General features: G+C 43.8%; 1 protein-coding gene across 1 annotated transcript in view; it reads right to left on the reverse strand.

Moving 5' to 3' along the window:
- NSFL1C (NSFL1 cofactor) overlaps positions 1-25,991 on the reverse strand; it is a 565,621-nt gene that overhangs the window by 509,006 nt on the left and 30,624 nt on the right. The window contains exon 2 of the mRNA XM_044090438.1: positions 12,183-12,277. Coding sequence (XP_043946373.1) covers positions 12,183-12,277 — 95 coding nt within the window. The remainder of the gene's footprint in view (positions 1-12,182; positions 12,278-25,991) is intronic.

Genomic DNA, 25,991 nt, shown 5'->3' on the forward strand with positions numbered 1-25,991 from the left:
AAGCAGAGATCGCCTCTCAGTAGGCGATATGAGACAGAGAATAGTTGGGAGGGGTTTTTTTTTTTTTTTTTGAGTCTGTCCATATAGGACAAATATTTAAGGCCTAGGATCCTCTTTGTGAGGTACTTTTGCGGCCTCTCCAGTTGTTAAAGGTGTTCAGTGAGGTACATGCCAAATGAGGCATTGTACTAGATGATTGGCTTAATGAAAGAATAGTAGAGAGGGACTATGACCTCTTTCTTCCTGGATACAAAACCCTTAGTAATGAGATGTGCCACACAGGACTTTCTGACCACAGTGGCAATGTGGTGGTCAAAAGAGAGGTTGCCGTCAACCTGTGTTCACAGATCTCTTATAACGTACTAAGTTACGAGGTTAAACAAGCATATGAAAGTAGATGACCTGAAGTGGTGCTGCCCTCTGCATAAACTGGCAGCTCTTTGAGCAGCTATGAACAGTGGGAGAATATGGATAGTTTCCTACAGTATTTTAAAATTGAGTGGTTTGTTTATATACAAGGCACAAGTAACCCAAGCTTGTGCACATTGCCTTTTACAAGAGTAGAATGAGAGAATTTTACACAGCTAAGCCTTCAGGGCAATCGGGCAAACACACAGTAAGCCTATCACCAGCAGTTCCCAACTCGGATGGTCTAGGACGACTAAGGGGACCAAGACGCACACAGGTCTACACAAAAACAGAAGTTATGACAAAAACCTGATATTGCTGTTATGCAATACTGCATACTTTCTCGGCCATCACTATGGACTTACTATAAAAAGGAGCAGCTGATAGGGGATTCAGGCAAGTGGACAACCAAAGCTTTGCTTTCACAATTGTGCTACTCAGCCTGAGTTCACAATTCCCACAAAAAAGAAAGACGAATTTGAGTAAGGAGTCTAAAATGGGACCAACAGCAACCAGCCCAAAGATAGAAGCAGTGACAAATTGGCATGGAAGGCACTACTCTTCTTAATACTGATCAACAAAATCTGTAGCTTACATGAGCAACTTCCCATCCATCAAGAATGCACTGAATGTTTTCTGCGTTTTTTTTCCCCTTCCACAAATCACAATGCATTTTTCAGAGGTTCTGTACTGAGGGATGGCCACGCTCTTAAAAAATATGTTATGCCCTGGCATGTATTTAACTTCATAAATAATTTAACCTTTTAGTGGCCGACACCTTTTGTATTGCCTGCAGTCTGGTCTCATTCCTTTCCTTCATTAGAACTGCTAAATCTGCAGACCCAGTTCTTCTTTCAAGTTCTTTTGTGACACATGAAAACTCATACAAATTCTGCAAGACTTAACAGAAAGAAGACCTACACAGGCCTTACACAGGACTGCTATAAGGGTCCCTTCTCAATACGCACAGGGAATTCAAATGGAGACTTCATTTGGAGGAGTGGTCAAGGCCTACCCCTCATAGAAGTCAGTCCACATTTCCCAAGGGCCTGCACCAGAGTAAGGGCTTTCCACAGTACTTGTTGGGATGAACATTTCTCAGTGATTTGACCTTGCTCCTATTTATAATGACATAGGAAGACCAGAGGCCTGATAAAGGTATGTCCTGACTCCCACTCTGACAGGGATTTAATCAGCAGGTGTGTATGCATTACCCAGCCACTTATCAATTACCTTAGACCTCAATCCACCCACCTTGATATCAGGGAGTAAGTCTCCAGTTATACAGTCCCAGACTAGGAGCACAAAGGGCAAGTCTTTTCAACTGGGAAAGACTGGCCTTGGTAGATGTAGGGACAGGAGGAGAAGCCTTCAGGTGAATCATCCCCAGGGTCTGTGGCCCAGGTTTGACAACAGTATACAGCTTGATTCATGGTCAAGTTTTCATAGGTATGGGACTTTGGTGAAATACTGGCACAGTATATGCCACATCAGAAGGGAGAGTGCACTACTGGCTGCTGCATTCCTGGAATGCACTTATTAACACGCTCGTTTGCCTATTTTAGAAGATGGGAGTGGGGGGCTGTCTCTGGAATACCTTAAGTGAGAAGGTCATTAAGCAGGACAAGGATAAGAAGCAGTTTTGTTCCTTCTGTCTCTTCTTAGATGGCATCTTGTTTGAAAATTCCTTATGGCTCAGAAGCTCTAGCATATTTTGTTACCAACTTCTTACCCTATATGTACTTAGGAGAAGGTAGTTCTTTACCCTGGTCATTCTCAGTTGCAGCAGCCATTAAAGATGTTATCTTGGAAGCTTACAGGAACCCTACCTCTGCTACTAGGGTCCCCAATAATGGTGATACCAAATACAGACATCCCACCAGAGACTTGAATGACTTAATGGCTAAACATCATAGTCCAGACTCCTCCAGGAGACCACTACTGGTCCCCATCAGCAAAGTTTCTCTCACCTTCCTGCCACCTCTCTGGATCCCGACAGCAAAGTTTCTCTCACTTTCCTGCCACCTCACTAAGTCTACAACTTTAGACAGGTGAGGCAACAGTATAATTTTTCAGCCATAATGGGGGATTAAGCCCCTTATCTATGCATGCATCTCATTTATACAAATTCTCATTTTTCCTGGTAGAATCTGTGCTGAGAATAACGGATATTGAGCAGTTTGGGCTCAAAAAAGCTCTCTCTTAGAAAAAGTCTATAGCTGTTCAAGTGAAATGTTATGCTTCCTTTTACAATGTAGATGTTACAGAAACTATGGTAGGGGGTCTGCAAGCTCAAGTGTGTGCTGCACATAACAGTGTGACTAATGTTATCCTCCAATGACTGGCACTTCTGTTGCATTCTGTACTCTTAAAGCAGGAAGCACATGTTGGACAGGCCTCTATGGCTCTGGGCAGACAGCCTCCTTAAGGGAGGGCTCTCCCTCCACCAGATTCTACTTCTGGAAAGAAAACAGGGAGATAACTAGATTGTGTTCAACAGAGCCGAGCCTCAGTTTCAGAATGGAATGCGTGTTACTCCAAAGGGGACACTTGATCCTTCTGAACAAACAAATTGGGTTCTCTACAGATGGCCTTAAGTACAGATATCGTAAACAGAGGAAACACCCATCCCAAGATGAGTGTCTTTTTAAGATACAGGGGTACATGTATCTGTTTAAAAGTGCTTGTAATATGCCGAAATTTTTCCCCAGGATCTCTTGTGAAGAGGTTTTTTGACTAAACCCAGTCAAACAAATCTGGTACACACAACACACACCAAAAACAAAAAACAGACAGAAGCAGACAATGACAAAACAACCATAGGAAGTTACTAGGCTATTGGCACTGAGGCCCTTATAAGCCTAGCCAAACGTTTAAGCCCATGTTTAGACAATTCAGCACCCAAAGCTCCTGTCCAACAGGAACACAGGTGGAATCCTCGGGATATATTGTCCTGTTTCCATATCCAATTATCCAGGTTGCGCTTAAAAAGGAATACTGAGGAACTTTGCTTGACGTGGAGAGGGAGTCTATTCCACAGATGGGAGAGTCTCTGGGACGCAAATCCGTCCCGCCAACAAGTCCTACTGATGTCACAGACCAGGTTCAGGTCGCGCCTGCAGGTTACTCCAGTGGAGCTTGACTTGTGGATATGCAGCAGTCCCATCAAGGTGGGGTCTGAGATTGCTTTGTATGCCAGGCAGAGGTCACCTCTGAGGAGTCTGCATGAAGCTAAACAGAGGGACAGGGCTTTTAATCTGGGTTTTATTTATTTATTTTTGTTTTACATTTGTTTGCAGGGATAGTCCCACTAGACAACATGTCCTTTTTCAGCGGAGGCCCAGGGAGAAAAGCTCCACACAGAAAAATCGAAAGAACAAATATTTCAGAGAGTAGTTAAACAGAAAATGAGATTACAAATAGCAGCCTTAAGAGACAGTGCAAGTAGACAAGATATACCATTGGTCACAGAGTATAGTTTACATCGATTGATAGTAACAAATATGTACAAAATAAAGATATGTTTGGGATAAAGTACTTAACATACAAGTGAGAGTTACAGTTACACAATTTTTGCAGGTTAACAGAGTTCCCATTTTAATAGGTACATATAAGTTAATAGTAATAAAATTACATACATTTTCTTGAATTTAATTTACTGATTTAACTGTGGTAATTAAACACCAAAAGATCCTATCAGAATTATGTTGTTCTTGGACTGAATAATTCAATCTAGTGGATGCAGGGCTCCCCAATTTCAGCAGCAAGTATGGGGCCACACATGTCCAATTCAATGGGGAAACAAAGTCAGTGAGTAGATGTTGACAAACCGGAAACAGAGGGTGACACGCAAAGGGCATGGAGTTTCATGATACTGCAGTAACAATTACAGCGTCACTGCAGTAACAATTACAGTGTCACTGAAATCAATACTATTTGCAGTATACATGTCCAACAATATGACAAATTTATAGAACAGAACACGTCTGTTTGCAGATTTCAAAAAGGTAGGAAGGGTTATTACAGACAGCTGCATTTGCTCTGCAATGGGATTAAGATGCAGGGAAAGGTGTTTTGAAAGACGACAGCCAAGACACAGCTGCAGGGTTATTCTCTTTGGAAAGGACAATCCAAATGTGACTTATGAAACAGAAGGAAACTTTGAAGATGTCATGTACCCAGATTTTTAAGCCAGGACACAGCTGCAGGGTTATTCTCTTTGGAAAGGACAATCCAAATGTGACTTATGAAACGGAAGGAAACTTCGAAGATGTCATGTACCCAGATTTTTAAGTGCGGACAGCTCCCTACTGTATATCAAGCTTTGCAACTGAAAAGTTGCTAAGGTATCAAAAATGCTAAGATGCATTAACAGAGGGTCAGACTCAAGAGAGACTCCTGTGTGGATGCCACTCTGCCGAACAGGAATTAAGACCAGATTTAGAATACTCTGTGCAGTTCTGGAGCACACACAAGCGAAGAGAAGAATCTGGCTCCAGGGCAGATACAGAAAGAGCCCAGAGATGCTAACAAAGGTTTCACTAGACAACTTGGGGTTGGCTACATCAGCTAAAGGAGGTGGACATGAGAGTGTAACAGAGACATGCCCATCTCAAGAGTAGGGAATGAAAACTCCACTGGGAGAGCACCTTCCCCCAGACTCCGGGACATGGACTGCCCTTTAAGGAAATCCACTGTACACACAGTCCTCAAGAGGCAGCATGGGCAAGGACAGTGTGGTAAAACCACCTTAAATCGGCACTGCAAGCAGCCTGGCTTGTAAAAGCTGGGGTTTGTTAGGTATGTGAAGAAAAGTACTTGAGCTTTCACAGGATGACACACCATAGCAGGTTCCATGGTATCCTCTACAACCCATGTGACACGGAGTGAGTGTGCGTGTGCGTGTGTGTGTGTGTGTGTGTGTATTCCACATACATAGGTTCATAGGTGTGTACTAGGCTAACGGCCCTGGAGTCTTTACAAGCCTAGCCCATAGAAGTGCACTGGCATTGTGCCGCCCAACATTGGTTCCCAGTACCTCCATCAAGTACAGCCACTGGAGTGATCCCCAGGGTGAACTTTTTATTACCCATCCACTCATCAAGATTTCTCTTGAAGACGGATAGTGAGGTGCTTTGCTTGACATGTATGGGAAGTTTATTCCAGTGCATGGGCAGTCTCAGGGTGAGGAACCTGTCCCTTCAGCACGTTCTGTTGATTGTCGTAATGAAGTTGAGGTCTCTGGAGCGTGTGGTGCAGAGGGATTGGGATTTCTTTAGATGTAGCATTTCGACCAGAGCTGGGTCAGACATGGCTTTGCAAGTCAAGCAGAGATGGCCTCTAAGTAGGTGATATGAGACACAGAACAGCTGGAGTCTTGAGTCTGTCCATGTAGGACATGTGTTTAATGCCTAGGAACCTCTTAGTGAGGTACATCTGTGGTCTCTCCAGCTGCTGCAGGTGTCTAGTGAGGTACATGCCAAACGGGGCATTACACTTATGACTGGTCTAATGAGGGAAGAGCACAGAGAGATTATGACCTCTTTGTTCCTGGATGCAAAACCCTTGGTAATGAGATGTGGCACATACGACTTCCTGACCACAGTGGCAATGTGGTGGTCAAAGGAGAGGTTGCTGTCAACCTGCGTCCCCAGGTCTCTTATAATGCCTTCAGTGGACTCCCATCGATGTGGCAATTAGTGGGAACTACGTTTTTACCAAAGGGGATGAAGATGCATTTTTTGGCATTAAACTTAAGGCCAAGGTTTTGACACCAGTCATTGACCTCAGTGATGCCTTTCTGTAGGATGTCTGCATCACTTGGGGAGTTAATAATGGCTCCCAGTTTGCAGTCGTCTGCGAACTTGGTCAGGTAGAGTCCCTTTGTGTTGGCCTGAACTTCTGAGAAGTAGATGCCGAAAAGGAGAGGACCCAGGACCGGTCCCTGTGGGACTACACTCGTGACTGGTAGGCAGTCTGACTTGGGAGTCCGCTACTTTCACACTGTGTGTTCTGTGATCCATTTTGCAACCCACCTAATGATATAGGGGTTGAAGCCTAGTTTGGTGAGTATCAATAATTCCTGAGTGAGGAATGGTATCAAAGGCCTTGGCCTGATTGAGGTAGGCTGTATTCACTGCCTTAATCTGCATCCACAGCCCTGGTGACTGATTCAAAGAGGTCAACCAGGTCGAGCAGGCATGATCTCCCTTTCACAAAGCCAAATTGCGTGGGGTCTAGAGTTTGGAGATTTCCTATATCTTTGTTAATCAGATCCATGATGATGCGCTCCACAGCTTAACATATCAGACTCATCAGGCTAACAGGGCAATAATTCCCAGGGTCTGTAGTCGCTCCCCCTTTTATGGAGAGGGATGACTGTAGCAGTGTACCATTCGGTAGGGACAAAGCCTGAGGTGAGGCTGTGACTGTACAGGGCACACAGATGTGGTGCCAGTTCACTTTGTAGTTCATGCAGAACACAACAAGGGATATTTATCAGGTCCCATGGAAGCTGTATTCTTGGCCTTGGACAATGCAGCTTTAACCTATGCTGCAGTAATGCTGGGTGCCTGGCATTCTTCCTCACTGTGACTGGTCCTTTAGGGGGGAGAGAGGGGTAAAGCTGGCACTGAATCTGTCAGCCAGTATGCTGGCTATCTGTTGGCTCAGTACAGGAAATACCACTGTGCAGTAACTCCGAGCAAATCTGGGTATTGCTGTGGAGGTTCTTGATTTAGCTATAGAAGTCTTTGCGATTGTTTTTAGTGTCTGCCGCAATTCTGCCTTCATAGCTGGCTTTAGAAGTTTTGATGAGGGATCTCAACTTTTTGTTGAGGCTAATAAGGGAGTTTTTTCAGTCTTGGGACTTCACCTTTTTCTGCAACAGTTTCTTCCTTCTGTTGTAGAGTTTATTAATGGCAGGGGACCACCAGATTGACTTTTTTTCTTTTTTTTTTGGAGGAGAGCATCTTGGCTCTGTTGGGTATGGCTAGTTCCATGCATTTATGTACATGTTCGTACAGTGCATTGGTGTATGATTTTGGCAGTCATGCAGCTATTTTCCATTGGCATGGGTACCGTGAAGTTAGCCACCTCTGTTTTTGAGTACAAATCCAACTTTGGAGAGGTTTTTCAAGGTGGTTACCTTTGCAGGGGGGGGGGGGGTGAGATGTGGATTTCCATGGTGATTAGTTTATGGTCGGATCTCACCAGGGAGGGATTGACTATTGATGCAGAGCTATGGCCGTACAGGTTAGTAATAACCAGGTCAAGGATGTTGCTTCCTCTAGTGGGGGTCAGAATGAGCTGGTCCGGGGCATTGGAATTTATGAATTCCAGAAAGTGTTGGGCTAGTATATTGCTGCTTGAGTAGTTTCCCCAGTTGATGGAGGGGTAGTTGAAGTCTCCTAGAAAGACAGTGTTGGGTTGGGACCTTGACAGATTCCAGGGTGCTTAGGAACATGGAGTGAGAGTCTAGGGACATGGCTGGGGACCTATAGCAGGCTATGACCTGGATCGCCATCTTACCCAATTGTTAGTTGTACCTGAAGTATCTCATAAGCATTATGCTGGGCTACAAGTCTGGAGGTGTGCATATCCTTTATGAATATGGAGATACCACCGCCTTTGGAGCTTCGGTCCATGTTTCAGGGCCGAAAGGTGTGGAATGAGTTATAGCCTGGTAGGGCAGGGGTGCTTTAAACTAGGTCTCCGCTACAGCACAAATGTCAATGCTCGCCATTTTAAGGAGTGCTTCGAGCGAGTGCATCTTGAGATTTAGAAATCTGGCGTGGAGCAGCATGACCCCTAGATTGCATTTGTTTATAGCTGTTACAGTGGTAATTTTGTCACTGAAACATCGCCTAAGAAAGGCACTAGAGGGGTGGCAAGAGCCTCAGCCAGTACCCTGAAACACAGGAGTGACATATGCAGACCATTTCTGGCACAGCACCGAGGTCCGTCAATCATGTCATCCCAAGCAGACAGATACTGGATCCCCTTAGAATGACACCAGAAACTTAACCAATTGTTGAAGTCAATCATTTGTTTGTGTAGCGGTATCATTCTGGGTGACAGCAGGATACTGCTCAGGGCCACATAATCTGAGAGTTTCACCATGCCTCTTTTCATGTAGTCCAGGCAGGCGAGTCTCAGGCCATTCACACCCATATGGACAATGACAGAGTCTGTTGTGGAGTGACCTGAGTGCGTGTGTTGTGTGTCGGATTCTGGCACCTGATAGACAGCCGTTACCGGCTCCTTATTCAACCTAGTGAGTGGGACATCCGTGTGCTTCACTATTGAGTCGCCTATGATTAGTGTATTGGGCAAGGTGTTCAGCCTTATGGGCTTAGGTTGAGAGGCACACTGTGGAGGTGAGCTGTGTCTCCTGTGGTCTGTGCTGTGTTGTGTGTGTTGAGTGCATTTCTGTCTTGGAGGTCTTTGGTGTTTGGGTAAATTTTGGAGAGCCTCTGCGAAGGTGGGTGTGTTGGTTTGTGTTTTTATGTGAGAGCTGTGACAGTGGGTGTTCTGGAGGGCTAGGTGCTCCAAGTGGTGTGGTGCAGGTGTTGACCTTCTCCTCTTGAACAGCTAGTCCAGTCTTGGCTAATGCCCTGGATTTGGTGGGATAAGCCTGATATGACTGTGCAGGAAGGTAATCACCAGAAGATAAGAAATATTCAACACAGAAGATACCATAAATGAGGAAAAGGTGGTTTGCAAAAAAGCTACAAAGATACATGGGTAGGGTTTCCATGGGATTGCCTACCTGAAAAGGCACTCATTGTTGGAAGAGTGGAGGTTGCTGCATGCTTTGGCTACATTATGGAATTATGTCTTTTTTTTCAGGGTGCTATAAAGTGCACTTTACAACTGAATGGAAGAACACATACCTTCAACATTAATCCTGTCTAATAAGGAAAATGTGTTCAAGCATCTGTATGGAATACAATGTCAATGGAAGTAACAGCAAGGTAATAAAAACAAAATAAAACACAAAAAAGACAGCAAGGTAATAAAAACAAAATAAAACACAAAAAAGACACAGCAAGGTAATAAAAACAAAATAAAACACAAAAAAGACACTCAGTGTCAAGGAATAAATGAAAGAGTGAAATAAGGTGAGGTGACAAGCTCAGGACACAGCTGCTCTACCATTATGGTTATGCTTGTGTGCACAGTATTGGTCACAGCAAACCCACTATCATGTCAATGTTTATTACACGCAGTCTGCTGTGCCAGCGTGTGTAACACACAAGTCAATAAAGGGTCCCATGGGCAAATGTAAATGCTAACTCAGTCATTAAGGATATTGCAGAGCATTACAACAAAGTTATTTGCTCCTCTTTTGGTATGAATTGTCTTCCCTTTCTGTATCTAAATTATGTTTAGAAGTCTAGGGGCACAGCTATGTGGTAACGTATAACGCACTTCCTGATTTGCATCAGCTCAAAGACAGACGTAGTCAATCAGAAACATCATGAATGCTGACGGAAGATAAAAGGCCTACTGATTTCATCTAGTATGCACAACTACAAAGCTTCCTAAAATGAGCATAGAGTCAAAAGCACTGCATTGCTTGTGTCACTTAAATTTGAGACACTAATCTGGAGTATAATATCTCAAAATGTTAACGGTTTGTACACTTTCACATCTTCAGTACAATTGTTTAACACAGCAACATATAGTGGATAAAAAAAAAAAAAAAAAAAAAGTATACACATCCCTGTTAAAATGCCAGGTTTTTGTGATATAAAAAAAAAAAAAAAAAAAAAATATGAGACCACACAATCATTTCAAAACTTTTCCTACCTTTAATGTGACCTATAACCTGTACAATTCAATTGAAACACAAACATTTGTTAGGGGAAAAAATATAAAAAATAAAAAACGTACAATAAAGCTGGTTGCGCAAGTGTGCACACCCTTAAACTAAATCAAAAGGTGTTTCAGCAAAGTATTAATTATACAGCATTCAGACTTCAGCATGGTACATCTTGACCTGGCAATGTTTGCCCACTCTTCCTTGTAAAAGCGCTCCAAATCTGTCAGATTGCGAAGGCATCTCTTGTGCACAGCCCTTTTCAGGTCACCCCACAGATTTTCTATTGGGATTTAGGTCTAGGTTCTGGCTGGGTCATTCCAAAAGTTTAATTTTCTTCTGGTGAAGCCATTCTTTTGTTGATTTGGATGTATGCTTGGGGTCATTGTCGTGTTGAAAGGTGAAACTCCTCTTCATCTTCAGTTTTTTAGCAGACGCCTGAAGGTTTTGGGCCAAAAGTGACTGGTATATGTAACCGTACACAATACGTGGAGATGGTGTTCTTTTGGTGATGTGAAGTGTTGTTTTTGGGCCAATGTAACTTTTGTAATTGTGGCCAAAAATGTTAACCTTGGTCTCATCCCACCCTAACATTTTCCCACATGCTTTTGGGAGACTATGTATTGTTTTGCACATTTTAGCCAGGCCTGGATAGTTTTCTGTGTAAGAACAGGCTTCCGTCTTGTAACCCTAACCCATAGCCCAGACATACAGAGAATATGGGAGATTGTTGTCACATTTCTTGTAGTCATATGATTAAACCACCTTAAATGTCTTGGCCACTATACACTACAAATACTTTTACTAACTTACTATAGTTGCAATTTACAATACCTTTGTAACCAGTCTCTCTTGCTTTATTTCTGTGGCTGAATAAAGAGAATTGATTAAACAGTATTCTTACTTATGAGAATATACAAACAGAATTACTAAAAATTTAACACACTGGGTTTATTTTCTTGTATTGTATATCTCTATAATATGTATTTGTCTTGCATATCTACTTCAGTTTGTCTTGTATATCTACTTCAATTTGTATTATGTAAAAACTTTCTTGACTTTCAAAGTTAAGCTGATGTTATGTAAAAATTTCAGTGATTGTATGGAGCTTTTCTCCCCAGGCCTCCACTGAAAATGGGTCATTGGGCCCAGATGATTTTCACGGTCAACAAATATCAAGAACAATAAATACATAAATAATGTAGTACACAACCAGTACTTGCCAGAAATTCCTGCAGCTCCTTCAGTGTTGCTGTAGGTCTCTTGGCAGCCTCCCAAACCAGTTTCCGTGTCTTGTCTTTTCATTAATTTTGGAGGGACGTCCAGTTCTTTGCAATGTCACTGTTGTCCCATATTTTCGCCAGTTTTTGATGACTGTCTTCACTGTGTTCCCTGGTATATCCAATTTGTACCCTACTCCTGACTGATACCCTTCAACAATGAGATCCCTTTGATGCTTTGTAAGCTCTCTGAAAACCATGGCTTTTGTTGTAGCAGGCAACTGAGTAAATGTCAGGAAAATTCTACTAGGACAGCTGAACTTTATTTGGGGTTAATCAGAGTCTCTTTAATTGATGGCAGATATGTACCCAAGATGACTGAATGCTGTAATTAAATCAAAAGGTGCTTCAACAAAGTATTAGTTTAAGGGTGTGCACACTTATGCAACCAGCTTATTGTACTTTTTTTTATATTTTTTCCCCCAACAGATTTTTCAATTGAATTGTACAGGATATGGGTCACATTAAAGGTGGGAAAAGTTTTGAAATTATTTATTGTGGTCTCATTTTTTTATATCACAAAAACCTGGCATTTAACAGGGGTGTGTACACTTTTATATCCACTATAATTTTTTTAAATTATAACATCTTTAAAGTGCTGCAGTTTTGTTTTCCTTTCTCAAATGTGTCCATAAACTGTTGTAATCAGTCAATAGTGAGTAACTTCTCACCTGGGAACTGCAGGTCTTGGGTCAGAGGCTGGTGGTGGAAGGGTTTCTATGTCATCATCATCACCACCATCTTCATAGAAACTGGCCAAAGCAAGCTACAAATACAAAATGCAGATAGAAATATTAGAGCTTGGCCAGCATTAAATTGCAATTTTTCACAACAGCTACTTTCCTTGCTTTGGCACTCTTATCTACACTTCAATAAAGAGCTGTGACAGCATTAACCTAGTTGGATAGGATGGGAAATGTAATGAGCACACTGGTGTAAAACTATCAGCTGACAGCAATACGGAACACTTCAATTATGTTGCTGAGAAAACTGAGTGAATCTGCCGACACTGGTGCTTAAAGGCATACTTGGACAAATGCTCTCTAGCAGAGGCTACTGTCGATGCAGGACATTCTTCAGCTAAACAGGAAAACTGAACTCAAACTACTTTCAAGGAGTCAACAAAGTTATCACCCCTAGACTAGCTTCAATTGCTTGATGGCAGTAGCTCATTTGAAAGCCAGTTAATGAAGACAAAACAATATACAAACGTCATCTTCAAGTCTCTTTTTCCATTTTTACCTGGGGTCAGGGTTTCATATCATAGTCAATGTGAGCAAATCTCCTACAGCCAATGTTTACGTATTTAAAAAAATAAAAAAGTTGTAATGATTTGAAACAGGTCTTTGAGCTTCCTTGGTGGATCTGTGCGTGCCAAGTATAAATATTCCAGTATATAATTCCGTACAATACAGATAAAACATTCCCCAAGTGGTTTACAGAGCTATTTTACTGGAAGGTATACAATACTCCTAAGTGATTACCCTGATCTCATTTTACAATATTCCAACAACTTTATAACATTCAGTCCTATTTTGCTACTAAGCTTTATAATCAAACCCCTTTCTCCACTTTTAAAAATGGGCTTCAAGTATCACATTAACAGTTTCCACTTATCTCAATTCTGCACCCTTCCACTACTTCCTTCGATAGGCATGCCCACCCACCTGTCTCAGGTCTTCTCTCACTCAATCTAAAAACCATCTCTTAGGTGGATGGCACCAAACAAGCAAATTAGGAAGTGCAGCCATGCATAAATGAAGTCTTCTTTCGGCTTTTTCCCCGGTTAGGGGTCACCACAGCGGATCACCTGTCCGTTCCTGATTGGCAGTAGAGTTTTACAGTGTTGAGTTGCCAGCCTGGTGCCCAACCTTCCACGGAAGGCACACACATGCACACACTCACACCTAGGACCAATTTAGAGTGTCCAATCCGCATACAGCATATCTCTGGGATGTGGTCGCAAACCCACGCGACCACAGGTAAGACATGCAGACTCCACACAGAAGGCATCCCAGCAGAGGATGGAACCGGAGACCCTCTTGCTGTGAGGCAACAACGCTAACCGCTGCACCACAGTGGCCACCCGCATAAATGAAGTAAGCACAGGAAATGCGGGCCAGCCTCGTCCTCACACCAAGACGAAATTATTCAGACCTGGATAGCAGTGTAATAAAAACGTTCCACTCCGTTACAATTAAAGGGGATTGTCACATGATGATTTTTGTTAGCGATTATGTGACCATCCCCAAATAATTCACGTGACAACCCCCTTTAATTCTAAAAGAGTGGAACATTTGTACTACGCAGATATCCAGGTCCAAATACAATATAGTCTTGGTGTGGGGACGAAGCTGGCCCGCATTTCCTTCAGTTCTTAGCTGAATGGCCTCATCTCCTCTTGCCTTTTTCTTGTCTCTCACAAACTTCGTCTAGAAGTTGGTGCAGACGTTTAAGGCTGTTAGCTTTAGCTTCTGTTATATAGCGTTTGACTCCCGCAGCCCTTTTTTGCCTACATTATGACCTTGAGCAAGTCATTTAACCAACAGTGCTTGAGGGCAGCTTATGAATCTAAATCTACTTTCCTGTACATGCAACTATATCACCATAACCTGTTCTCTCCAACCTTCTCTGGCTTCTGCTCCGATGTCCTCATATTTTCATCTGTCCCACAGTGTGGATCTTTTCCTTCTTGGGCACTTCATCGCTATCACCACAACCTTCCACAACTACTCTGCATTCACTGTCCAGGTTGTAGGAACCACAGTTGTAGGCAAAATTTCTGAGGCTAGTTCAGGTAAGGTAGCAGGAGCCTCAGTAGTAGTCATGGATTCGGCTGTAGATTGACCAGTTTTCTCGGTTTCGGCCGAAACAGAGACACTCGCGGCTTGCTTAACCGTGGTTTCGGCCGAAACCGCGGACCGCGAGTGTCGGTCTTTTTCTTTGCGTTTTTTAACAATTTGGGTAGTCGGAGGATCCGACGGCATAATGTACGCAAAATCTGAGCCGAAAAACTGTTGAGCAAACTCCAACCGACGCCTAAGCGTTCGTCGGTTGAAGGAAGCACAGGCCGAACAGGCTGCTACGTCGTGGTCTGGGCCTAAGCAAGGCAAACAGTAAGAGTGGAAATCTTTATGAGGTATTTGTTTCCCACAAGTTAAACAGTTATTGACTTTTTCTGACATCGGCTGAGGGAAGAAAGAGTCCCCAACGGGTACTTAGCTTTTAGAAGTCTTGGTAGTATTCGTAGTAGTAATCTCTGGATCTGACCGACCGGCACTTGCGAACAGCTTCTGCTTGGCCACGCGGCAAGAAAGACGGAGGAAAATGGCGTCGGCTGATGCCTTTATACCCGAAGACCAGCAGAGATGACGTCGGGTGAAGTGCGACATCAGCCGAAGCCGGACCGAGACTTTGGAATCCGGCCGACCGAAGGGCTGCCTGACGACAGGACAACCCATTTGTTATGACTGCAGATGCATCCATGAAGGACATCCTGTTCTCTCCAACCTTCTCTGGCTTCTGCTCCGATGTCCTCATATTTTCATCTGTCCCACAGTGTGGATCTTTTCCTTCTTGGGCACTTCATCGCTATCACCACAACCTTCCACAACTACTCTGCATTCACTGTCCAGGTTGCTGTACCACACAGAAGCACTAGTTAAAAAAAATATTTTGTACACATTACTCTTCTACCTTTTTTGGTGCTCTTCAGTCACACCCTACCCCAACACTGTCAGTTGGCTGCAGTGCCTCTGCTCTGACGACCTTATTCAAAACTTCCACCTACTCAATCACACCTCACTGATACTTGCAACTATTAACAGGTTCTACTATTTTCCCCTTCTATTTCAATTTTGAGCTTTTTACTTCCCCATTTGCTTCAGAATCTACTGTTTTGTCTGTACTGAGTGTCATCCTGTTTGCCTTCAGTTTTGCATTCCAGTCCCCTATCACTTGCTAAAGTTCCTGTTTGGAATCTGTTTGTAGACAGGCATTTCTTACATTTAGCATCTTTATTGATCACCCCCCACCCCAGCCTGCTTGTTCATGTAGCCCATCATCAGTAAGCAGGGGAATGGGCTTGGAGCAGAGTCCTAACGCACACCCACTCCCAAACAAATGGGACCCCTTTCGTGAGTCTGAATATCGTTTGTATTTTGTGTCATTATGTCCCTGTACACAGCTTGCACCAATTCTACTAATTAATAGTATCCAAATCCAGGAATGTCCTGCTTCCTCCATCTGCATCTTCTTCACCATTATTTGTCTTACTAAAAACACCAGGTCTGTTATACTTTATCCTAATATGAATCTGAACTGCTCACCTCCCATCTTGCTTTTTACTACTATTGTGCATTCATTTACCGATCACCCTCTCCTGTACTTTACTGCTAACGGTTCTTCAGCGTAACACCTAAATGTTGCTCCGGTGTTCTAATCTACACTCTTGTCTTCTCCACCTATGCCTACCTTTGTCTATTGCTTAATTTTTAGATCTCAAAACACTGTTAGCACAACAATCTAAAGCAAACTAAAATACTATTCCAAAATTTAGGAAGGCAAAGAAAGGCGAGTGCGTGTGGTGGAACAGATAAAGTTAAAAAAGGAATCTTACCTGCATCACACTGGACTCTTAAAAGGCTGCACCCTGAAAGCAACCCCCCCCCCCCAGTATGACTGAAATAATGTTATGCTTCAGAGTCCTGATGCAACTGCCTTTTCACCACTGTGACCAAGTACAAATTAGAAGGTACAGTTGTGTACCTACCATAAATGTAGATGTTAGAGTGTATTCAGTGTTGCAGTCATTACTCTTGGGTTATCCTGCTTGCAGGCCACCCTCAGTCGGCCAGAATTCCAAAGTCTAGGTCCGGCGTCGGTTGCCGTCACCTCTCCCCTGACGTCAGTGCGCCAGGGTATAAAAGATGCAGCCAACGTCATTTTCTTCAGTTTTTCTTGCCCCAGATGTCAGGTGCCCCCAAATTGGTAGGCTGAAAAATATGCCAATAAAAATGCGCGCACAAAAATAACATTTTCTTTATCTACAAGTAAATACACCAAATAGGTTGTATAGGACAGAGAAGTGCAGATAAGTCCCAGTAAAGAGAAGGGGGATGGTGGGTGGGTAACCTGGACTGTAACAGTGAATACACTCGAACATCTACATTTATGGTAGGTACACAACTGTACTATGTTCATCGTGTTTCACTGTTGCAGTCATTACTCTTGGGTAGAATCCCAAAGCTGAGGATGGGTGGCTGGGCTAAATAGGATTAGGAGAGGCTATGAGGCCCTGTAGAACTGCATTGGCAAAGCCTGCTCTGGACTTAGAGTAAAGAGGTAAATGGTAGTGCATTGTGAAAGTGTGCACTGAACTCCCAAGTTGCAGCCTCTAAGATATCTTTGGTTGGTACTCCTCTGAGGAAGGCTGCTGCTCTGGTGGAATGAGGCCTAATGCCCTTAGGCAGTGATTTGCCATGTTGAGAATGGCAGAAACGGATGCAATGGCCTATCCATTTAGAAATAGTCTGTTTTGAGATTGCCTTTCCTTGTGATCCTGAAGCATATGACACTAAAAGTTGCTAAGTCTTTCGGAAAGCTTTAGTTCTGTCCAAATAGAAGCGTAACTGCCTGTGTATGTCCAAAGAATGCAGAATTTTCTCACCCTTGTTCTGTGGATTTGGATAAAAGGTAGGCAAGTGAATCTTTTGGTTGAGGGCCACACTGGATACCACACCTTAGGCATAAAAGTAGGATTTGTCCTCAGAGACACCCTGTCTGGATGAAAAATGATAAAAGGTTCCACAGCCATGAGTGCTTGTAACTCCGAGACTCGCCTTGCTGAGGTTATTGCAAGGAGTAGAGCTGTTTTCCAGGATAACAATTTTATATCTTAGGTTGGTTCATAGGTTGATACTAGGCTATCTGCCCTAGGGCATTTACAAGCCTAGCCAGAGTGTGTTTGGCTTTCGCCACCCTTCTTAGATTAGTTGACTGTGCCTCTGTATAGTAGGTCACAGAAGATAGCTCATTTAAGGTTAGTTTACCGTGCCTCTGTCTAGCAGTGACAAAGAAGAGATCCCAGGGGTAAATTTACGATCTCCCATCCAAGCATCAAGATTCTTTTTGAAGAGGGTCATTGAGGGGCTCTGTCTGACTTAGACTGGGATTTTGTTCCAGAGTGAGGGGAGCCTCTGGGATATGAATCTGTCTCTCCAGCATGTTCTATTTATTTCTGTGCTGAGGTTTAAGTCACTGGAGCGTGTATTTCTCATGGATTTGGATTTCTTGAGGTGGAGCATGTCCATTAATTCTGGGTTGGACATGGCTTTATACGTCAGGCACAGATTGCCTCTGAGTAGGCGATAAGCAACTGAGTAGAGCTGGAGTTTCTTTAGCCTAACTGCGTAGGGCATCTGTTAGAGTCCCTTGATCCACTTGGTGAGGTACTTTTGGGGTCTTTCTAGTTGTAGCAGGTGTCAGGTAAGGTACATCCCAAATGGGGCATTGTATTCAATTAAGGGCCTGATGAGTGATGAGTAGAGGGGCACAATGACCTCTCTTGATCTAGATGTGAACCCCTTCGTGATAAGGTGGGCTATATAGAATGTCTTTCTAACCACTTTGGCAATGTGATTGTCAAAGGAGAGATTGCAATCTACTTGGGTCCCCAAATCCCCAATTACTTCTTCCGTACTTAATGGATTACCACCTATGTGGTAATTTGTGGGCACTTTGTTTTTCCCACAGGGGATGACTATGCACTTTTTGACATTTAGCTTTAGGCCATGGCACTGGCACCAGTTATCCGTTTCTATGAGACCTTTTTGGAGGATGCTTGTGTCAGCCGGCGAGTCGATTATGGCCCCCAGTTTGCAGTCATCTGCAAACTTTGTCAGCCATAGTCCTCCTGTGTTAGCCTGTACCTCAGATAAATATATACCGAACAAGAGAGGTCCCAGGACTGAGCCTTGTGGGACGCCACTTGTAACTGGTTTAGAGTCAGACATGGCACCTGCAATTCTGACCATGTGGGTTCTATCCCTAAGCCAGTTTGCAACCCATCTTGTGACACAGGGGTTGATATTTAAGCTGGTGAGCTTATTTATGATGCCGGAGTGGGGTATTGTGTCGAAGGCTTTTGCAAGGTCAAGGTAGGCTGTGTGGTCTGCCTTCCCTTCGTCTATGGCCTTTGTGACCGTTTCAAAGAAATTGACCAGGTTCAAGAGGAAAGATCTGCCCTTAAAGCCGAATTGGGTAGGATCCAGTGTTTGGAGGTTACCAATGTCTTTGTTTATGAGTTCCATGATGATATGCTCCATAGCTTTGCAGACCACGCTAGTTAGGCTTATAGGGCGATAGTTTCCGTTGTGGCACCACTTTTATGGAGTGGGACCACTGTTGCAGTACGCCATTATTTGGGTACATATCCTGCTGTAAGGCTGAGACTGAACAGTGATTTTAAGTGAGGGTTCAGTTCTTCTTGGAGCTCATGTAAAATGCAGCCCGGGACATAGTCCGGTCCCATTGATGCTGTGTTTTTTGCTTTGGAGAGGGCAGCTCTCACCTGTGCATCTGTGATGTCAGGGAGGCTACACTCTGTTGGGATAGTCATTTGCTCATTTGGGAGTTTGCACTGAACCTGTCTGCCAGGATGTTGGCAATGTCTGTGGGTTCAGTGTATTTTTTGTCATTTTGCACTAACTAAGAGCATATCTGGGAGTTTCCACCCAGGTTTCTGACATAACTAAAGAAAGCCTTGTGATTATCTTTAGCGTCTTGTGCAATTTTTCTTTTGAAGCTATCCTTAGATGATTTTATGAGGGATCGTAGTTTCTTGCTAGTAATGATCAGAGTTGCCTTCCCTTTCAGGGATTTTGCTCTATCATGTAGTAGCTTCCTCCTCCTGTTGCACAGCTTATTTATGGCTGGGGTCCACCAGACAGGTCTCCTGTCTTTGGAGGAGTGTGTCTTGGTTTTATATGGGATAGCACGATCCATGCATTCCTGTAGGTATCCATAGAATGCGTTTGTAAAGGATTCTGCGGTTTGGGCCGTATTTTCCACTGGCCCTGGGGCTTTGAAGGATTCCACCTCGGTTTTGAGAAGTGGGAGGTTTGCTTTTGAGAAGTTTTTGACCATGGTTTCCTTTGCTGGGGGTGGGGATGGGATATGGATGTCCATAGTGATTAATTTATGGTCAGATCTTACCAATGAGGGGTATACCTCTGGTATGGAACATAAAGTCCCCATGTTGTTGATGATCAGGTCCAATAGGTTTTCCCCTCTTGTGGGAGTGGTGACCAGTTGTTCCACAGCATTTGAGTTTGTAAATTCTAGGAACTGTTGGGCTAGGGTGTTGGGGCTTGAGTAGTGCTCCCAGTCTATGTTTGGGTAGTTAAAGTCACCCAATATAATGGTGTTTGGAGAGACCTTCATATTCTCCAGTGTCTTCAGGAAAGCCGAGTGGGGTTCTTGAGTTTGGGAAGGTGGTCTGTAGCAGGCTACAAACTGGAAGGCAGTTTTGCCCACTGTTAGTTGCACATGGATGGTCTCAGATGCTTCGTGCAGTGCCACTAGCCTGGAGGTATTGGTATCTTTGATGAATATGGATACTCCCCCTCCCCTTGTGGTTCGGTCCGAGTTTTGGGGCCAAAAAGCATGGTATGAGGTATAGCCTGGTACTGCTGGGGTGCTCTCGGGAGCCTTGAACCAGGTTTCTGTTACTGCACAGATATCGATATTCTCCATACTGAGGAGCGCCTTGAGTGCGTGCATCTTGAGGTTTAGACTTCTGGCGTTGAGCAGCATTACCCTTAGTTTCTTTTTCCTTGTGTTGTCTAAGGAGGTGGGTTTGTCTTTTGAGCCTTGCCTAAAAAAGGCACTATGGGGGTGGCAAGAGCCTTGGCCAGTATTCGAAAACCCAGGGGTGACGGGAGCAAGCCGTCCCTAGCAAAGCAATGTGGCTTGTCAAGCATGTCATCCCAGGCTGACAGACAATGGATCCCCTTTGAGTGACACCAATACTTTAACCAATTGTTGAAATTGATCATTTTATCTTTATACTGTGGTATCATTCTTGGTGAGGGTAAGATGCTACACTCAAGGTCAGGGTCATACCGGCCTGGGCCACATGATCAGACAGCGCCTCTATGTCTCTTTTCATGTAAATCCAGGGAGGTACGTCTCAGGTCATTCACACCAGCATGGACAATGACAGAGTCATATACGTACTTGCTTTGGAGTGACCCGAGTGCTTGTGTTATGTGGCGGATCCTGGCACCCGACAGGCAGCTTACAGTAACCTTCTCCTTGTTCAGCCTGGTGAGAGGGACGTCAGTGTGTCCGACAATAGAGTCACCTATTACAAGTGTATTAGGTGTGTTGTTTAGCCTTAAGGGCTGTGACTGTGCGGCACACTGACTTTGTGAACTATGTGATACGTGGGTATTGTTGTGGGGTAGCAGTTGCTCGGATGTCTGCTTTGGAGGTCTCTGTTGCTTGGGCAGATTTTTATTTAGAGCCTCCGAGTATGTTTTTGTGTGTTTATGTGTGTTTGGTTTGCTGTTGCGGTAGGACTATGTGAGACTGGATTTGTGGTGTGTGTGATTACCTTCTCCTCCAGACTGACCGTGCCAGTACTATGTTGAGAGAGCTCAGCCTCCAGTTTGGCTATATAGTTGCATCTCTCACATGTATCTGAGCTTGTTGGGAAGAGGAGAGGGTGGTCTGTGTACATAAGGCAGTTGTAACATTGCCTCAAGATTCCCATATTCACCAGCTGGACTGGAGAGTAAACTTGAAACTGACTTTTGGACATGCCAGAATAGTATAAGGAATTACTTTTTGACTTGATCAAAAAGGACCAATAGGGAGCAAAGTACTTAGAGTATAAGAGGGTGTAGTGCTTTAGTTTATTAGTGCTTACTTATAAGACACTTATCCTAGCTACTGCTGGGTTTTAGAAGGAAAATAGAGTGCTTACTTTGACATTTGTAACAGTTCTAAGGGAAAAAGTGAAGAGCAGACTTTGTGGAGCCGGGAATTGTTTAAAGCTGATCAAGTTACGCTGCCCGATGCTGTGCTATGCGCAAAAACGCGCAAGAGGGTTTTAAGAGAGGGGGATCAAGGAGTTTGGAATTGACTCAAAATGGCCAATAAAACTACAGTTTCTAGGCAGTAACCACTCCCACAGGGGCAGGCAGGCTGTTCAGTGTTTACCACTGCCATTGATGAACACAGAGACTTCCCTTTAGCCCAAGCAAGCAATGGGCCTCCAAGAAACTTACAAACAGTTCAGAACAGCAAATCTGTAACTGAACTTTTTTTTAAATTTCAGAAAGTGGGAAAAAAGCAAGATTTTTTTGTTTTGTTTAAAGACAGCAGAGATACAAAAGTAGCAACAAGTTAGAACAGTGCAATAAATGACCCCACACTTGAGTGCTAGGCCAGAGACAGGTAAAATGCAAGTTTTAAGAAAAATACGATTTTAAAATAAGTGCAACACAGGAAATGCAGTAAACAGGCTCTAGATGTGTTCTAAATACAGTTCCTAATACAGATATCAAGTTTAGCAAGCTGGAAAACGCCAAAAAGTAGGCGGCAATGCAGAAATCTTAACAAATAATCTGAAGAAAAATACTTAAAATCTCAAAAGTGGCTCCTTTCTTCTCTCAGCGTTTTCTCCTCTTGGTGGGTGGTTCACCAACAGCCAACAAGTCTGAAAAGACGCCAAAACCATATCTGCTGCTGAAGCTGGCTCGAAAGGAGGCAGTGTGAGTTTTTCCAAAACATAATTGAGGTCCCAGGCCGGAATTGGTGTTCTCCTTGGAGGCCTAATGTTTTTGGTCCCTCTGAGGTACTGCCTTATTAAAGGATGAGAAAAGATAGGTGGTTCCGTATTATAATGGGCTGAAATGGCAGAGGCATGAATCTTAATTGAGGAGAAAGAAAGGCCTTTGTTCAGCATCTCAGTTAGGTATTGTAAAATCTGAGGTATATTTGGCACACATGTCAATGCGTTATTCCTGGCTCCAAGCACACAATCTCTTCCATTTTTCTGCATAAGATTTTCTGGTACTGGGCCTCCTGGCCTCCAAGATAACATCCATAACAGCTTTTGAAAGAGGTGTGTTCTGAATTGTTACATTATCCGCCATGCTGCCAGATTTAAGGTCCTGAGTTGGCTGTGCAGGACCTGATTGTTTTGTTGGGTCAGCAAGTCAGAAGTTTGAGGCAATATCCTTGCTGGACCTTGAGACAAGCTCTTTAGGACTGGGTACCAGTGCTGGCGTGGCCAGTCTGGTGCATTCAGTATCATTTTTGGCTTCTCTTGTCTGACCTTTAGGAGTACCCTGGGAAGGAGAGGCAGTGGAGGAAAGGCATATACTGTTAGGCTTTTCCAGCTGAAGGATAGGGTGCCCACTTTCCATGCTTGCTTGTGATAAATCCTTGTGCAAAATCTTTGCAATTGGTAGTTGTGAGGGGAGGCAAATAGGTGTAGGTCTGGGCATCCTCATTTCCTTATTATCACGTTAAAGACTTGTGGATCCAGTTTCCATTCGTGGGGATCCATGAGGTTTCTGCTTAGTTCGTCTGCCAGAGTATTTGTTTTTCCTGGCAGGAATTGTGCTTGCAGGTGAATCTGAAAAGCCAATGCTGTCCCCCATAAGGTCATTGCTAGTTTGCAGTGGGGGTAGGAATGTGTACCTCCGTGCTTGTTTATGTACCACTTGACCGTAGTATTGTCTGTCTTTATCAGTAGCTGTCCTGGATGAAGCAGGTCCTTGAAAGCTGTCAGTGCATTTTGAACAGCTAGCATCTCTTTTTGACTGATGTGGAGATGCATCTGGTTTGCAGGCCATGCGCCCTGAATACATTTTCCTGCCATATGGGCCCCCCAGGCATAATATGATGCATCCGTTGTTAGGGTCTGTCTGGCTGTGGGTAAACTGAATGGCAGACCCTTGATGTGGTGACAGGTTTCTGCCCACCATCGAAACTCCTGTCGTAGGCAGGGAATGAGTGCAATTACTGACTCCAGGCTGTGGCAATGCTGAGTCCAAACACCTTTTAGATACCATTGTAGTTTCCTCATATGCAGTCTGGCATATGGAATTAGTAGAATGCAGGATGCCATGAAACCCAGGGCCTGCAGGATTTTCCTTGCAGATAAGTGGGTTTTGGTTGCCAATTTCTTGAAGCAAGAAGTCAGTTGCTTTTGTTTGTTTGGCGTGAGATAAGCCATCTGGGAAGTTGTATTTAAGCTTGCACCCAGGAATATTATCTCTTGAGAGGGCACTAGTTTTGATTTCTTTTCGTTTACTGTGTACCCTAGGCCAGTTAGGAATCTTTTTAGAAACGCCAGATGGCTTTAAAAGAATGTCTTTGGTCTCTGCTTGAATTAGGCAGTCGTCCAAGTAGGGATATATTTGAATTCCTCTTTGTCTGCAAAATGCAATTACTGGTGCCAGGCATTTTGAGAAGACCCTGGGCGCAGTAGATAAGCCAAAGGGCAGTGCAGAGAATTGGCAATGCATTGAGCCAGCTATCTTCTGCAAGATTGTCTGATTGGGACACGCAGGTATGCCTCTTTTAGATCCAAAGTTACAAGCCAAGCCTTCTTGCCCAGCATGGGCAGTAGCTGCTGTAGAGTCAACATCCTGAATTTTGGAACTTCCAGAAACATATTTAGTATAGATAGGTCCAGTATTGGTCTCCAGGTTCTGTCCTTTCTGGGTACTAGGAAAAGTCTGGAGTAAAATCCTTGCCCCTGCTCTTGTTGTGGCACTTGCTGAATGGCCCTCATGTCCATGAGGGCTGTAATTAGTTTTTGTGCCTCTGCCCATTGATTGTGTGGCAGGTCTGGCATACCTTTTGACCTTGGTAGAGTGTGAAAATGGAACCTATAGCCTTGGGACACTATGTTCAGGACCCATTTGTCTTGGATAACCATTTGCCAATTTGATGAAAAAAAAGTGCTAGTTTTCCCCCTAAAGGGGCTATCAAAAGAAAAGAGGAAAGTCATTGGGACCGTTTCCTGTAAGGTTGTGATTTGTCTTCTCCGCTTTTGGAGGTAGGAGCACCCCATTGTTTAGGCCTGTATGAGCCTTGGGGCTGAGATCTGCCTCTTTGTGGTCTGACACTGGAAAGTCAGAATTTTTAGAAGGCCAGTTTCTGCTAAACCTGGGTGGCTGTACCTGTAAGAAATCCTTGACTGTCTGCATAGATTTTGCTTTATCCTCCATTTTTTCAACACCTCTTCTGCTTTAGTACCAAAGTATCATGCTGCAATGGTGCATCTAATAATTTTGCTTTAACATGATCAGGCAGATTCTGTTCCTTTAACCAAGCATGCCTTCTAATAACAGAACCTGTAACAGCGGCCCTGCAAGAGGCCTCCAATGAATCATAACCACATTGCAAGCTTTCCCACTTGTTCAGCTGCATGCAATAAATCCTGCAATTCCTTGTTCTCTGAACATTCAGCATTTGTCAACGATTTCTGTTTAAGCAGTGACATCAAATACTGCTGATATTTAAGCATACGAAACTGACAATTTAAAGCCCTTACAGCCAAGGTAGCAGAAGTGTAAACTTTTCCCCCCCATCTGTCTAGAGCCCTAGAATCCCTATCAGAGGGGACAGGGTTTTTTACAGTGGAAGCTTTAACCCCTTTGGGACCTTGAGATATAGTTTCTGGGTCAGCAGCGGGGGTTCTTATATAGGAATTTATGAGAATCCGGAACCCTGTAGTATCTGTCTGACTTAGCAGGTGCAGGGGGTAAAGCATCAGGGGACAGGCCGGACTCTGAAAATACATCTACAATGTCTAAAACAGGTGGAATAGCAAGGGTCTATGCTGAGAAAGTAGCAGAAAGTCTCTGAGCCTTTTCTTAGATTCAGAATAATCTTTGCTCTCCCAGTGGAAATGCTCCCTCGTGGTATGCAGGGTTTCCCCAAAAGAATAATCCTCAGGAGGAGAGGCTGAAGGAATGGATTCTTCAGCATCAGAATCCTCGTAGGGAAGCATGGAGTAATCCTGTTCAGAAGAGGAATCAGAGGAAATAGAAACCTGATCAGAAGACTCTTACTCTGTCTCTTGCCTAGGCCTCTTATCAGGAGGGGGATGGGAGCCCCTGATCAAAGTAATTAGATATTCGGCCATTTTGTGCATCTGTTTTTTTAGGCATGGAAGTCTGAGTAGGAGAATGCTGTACTTGTTTCTTTGTCTTTAGAACTGCTTTAGTCTTTGAAGCTGAAGATGGCTTAATATATAGTTGTGTAGGTCTGAAGACACCTCAGAAGCAGATGCCTGCTCAGCGGCTCCGGACCCATCCGAGGGAATGATTTCCGAGTGTCCAATACCTTGAGTATCCAGAGGACCAGTCGGCACCACGTGGGAGTCAGAAGCGGCCTGTGGCTCTGAGGTAGCAGGCGTCAGGGGCTGCGAAAGCGCCTCACTGAGAACCGGCAAC

Source organism: Protopterus annectens, chromosome 12.part0, assembly GCF_019279795.1.
Source record: "Protopterus annectens isolate FY-2018-M chromosome 12.part0, PAN1.0, whole genome shotgun sequence".
NCBI classification, from domain to species: domain Eukaryota; kingdom Metazoa; phylum Chordata; order Ceratodontiformes; family Protopteridae; genus Protopterus; species Protopterus annectens.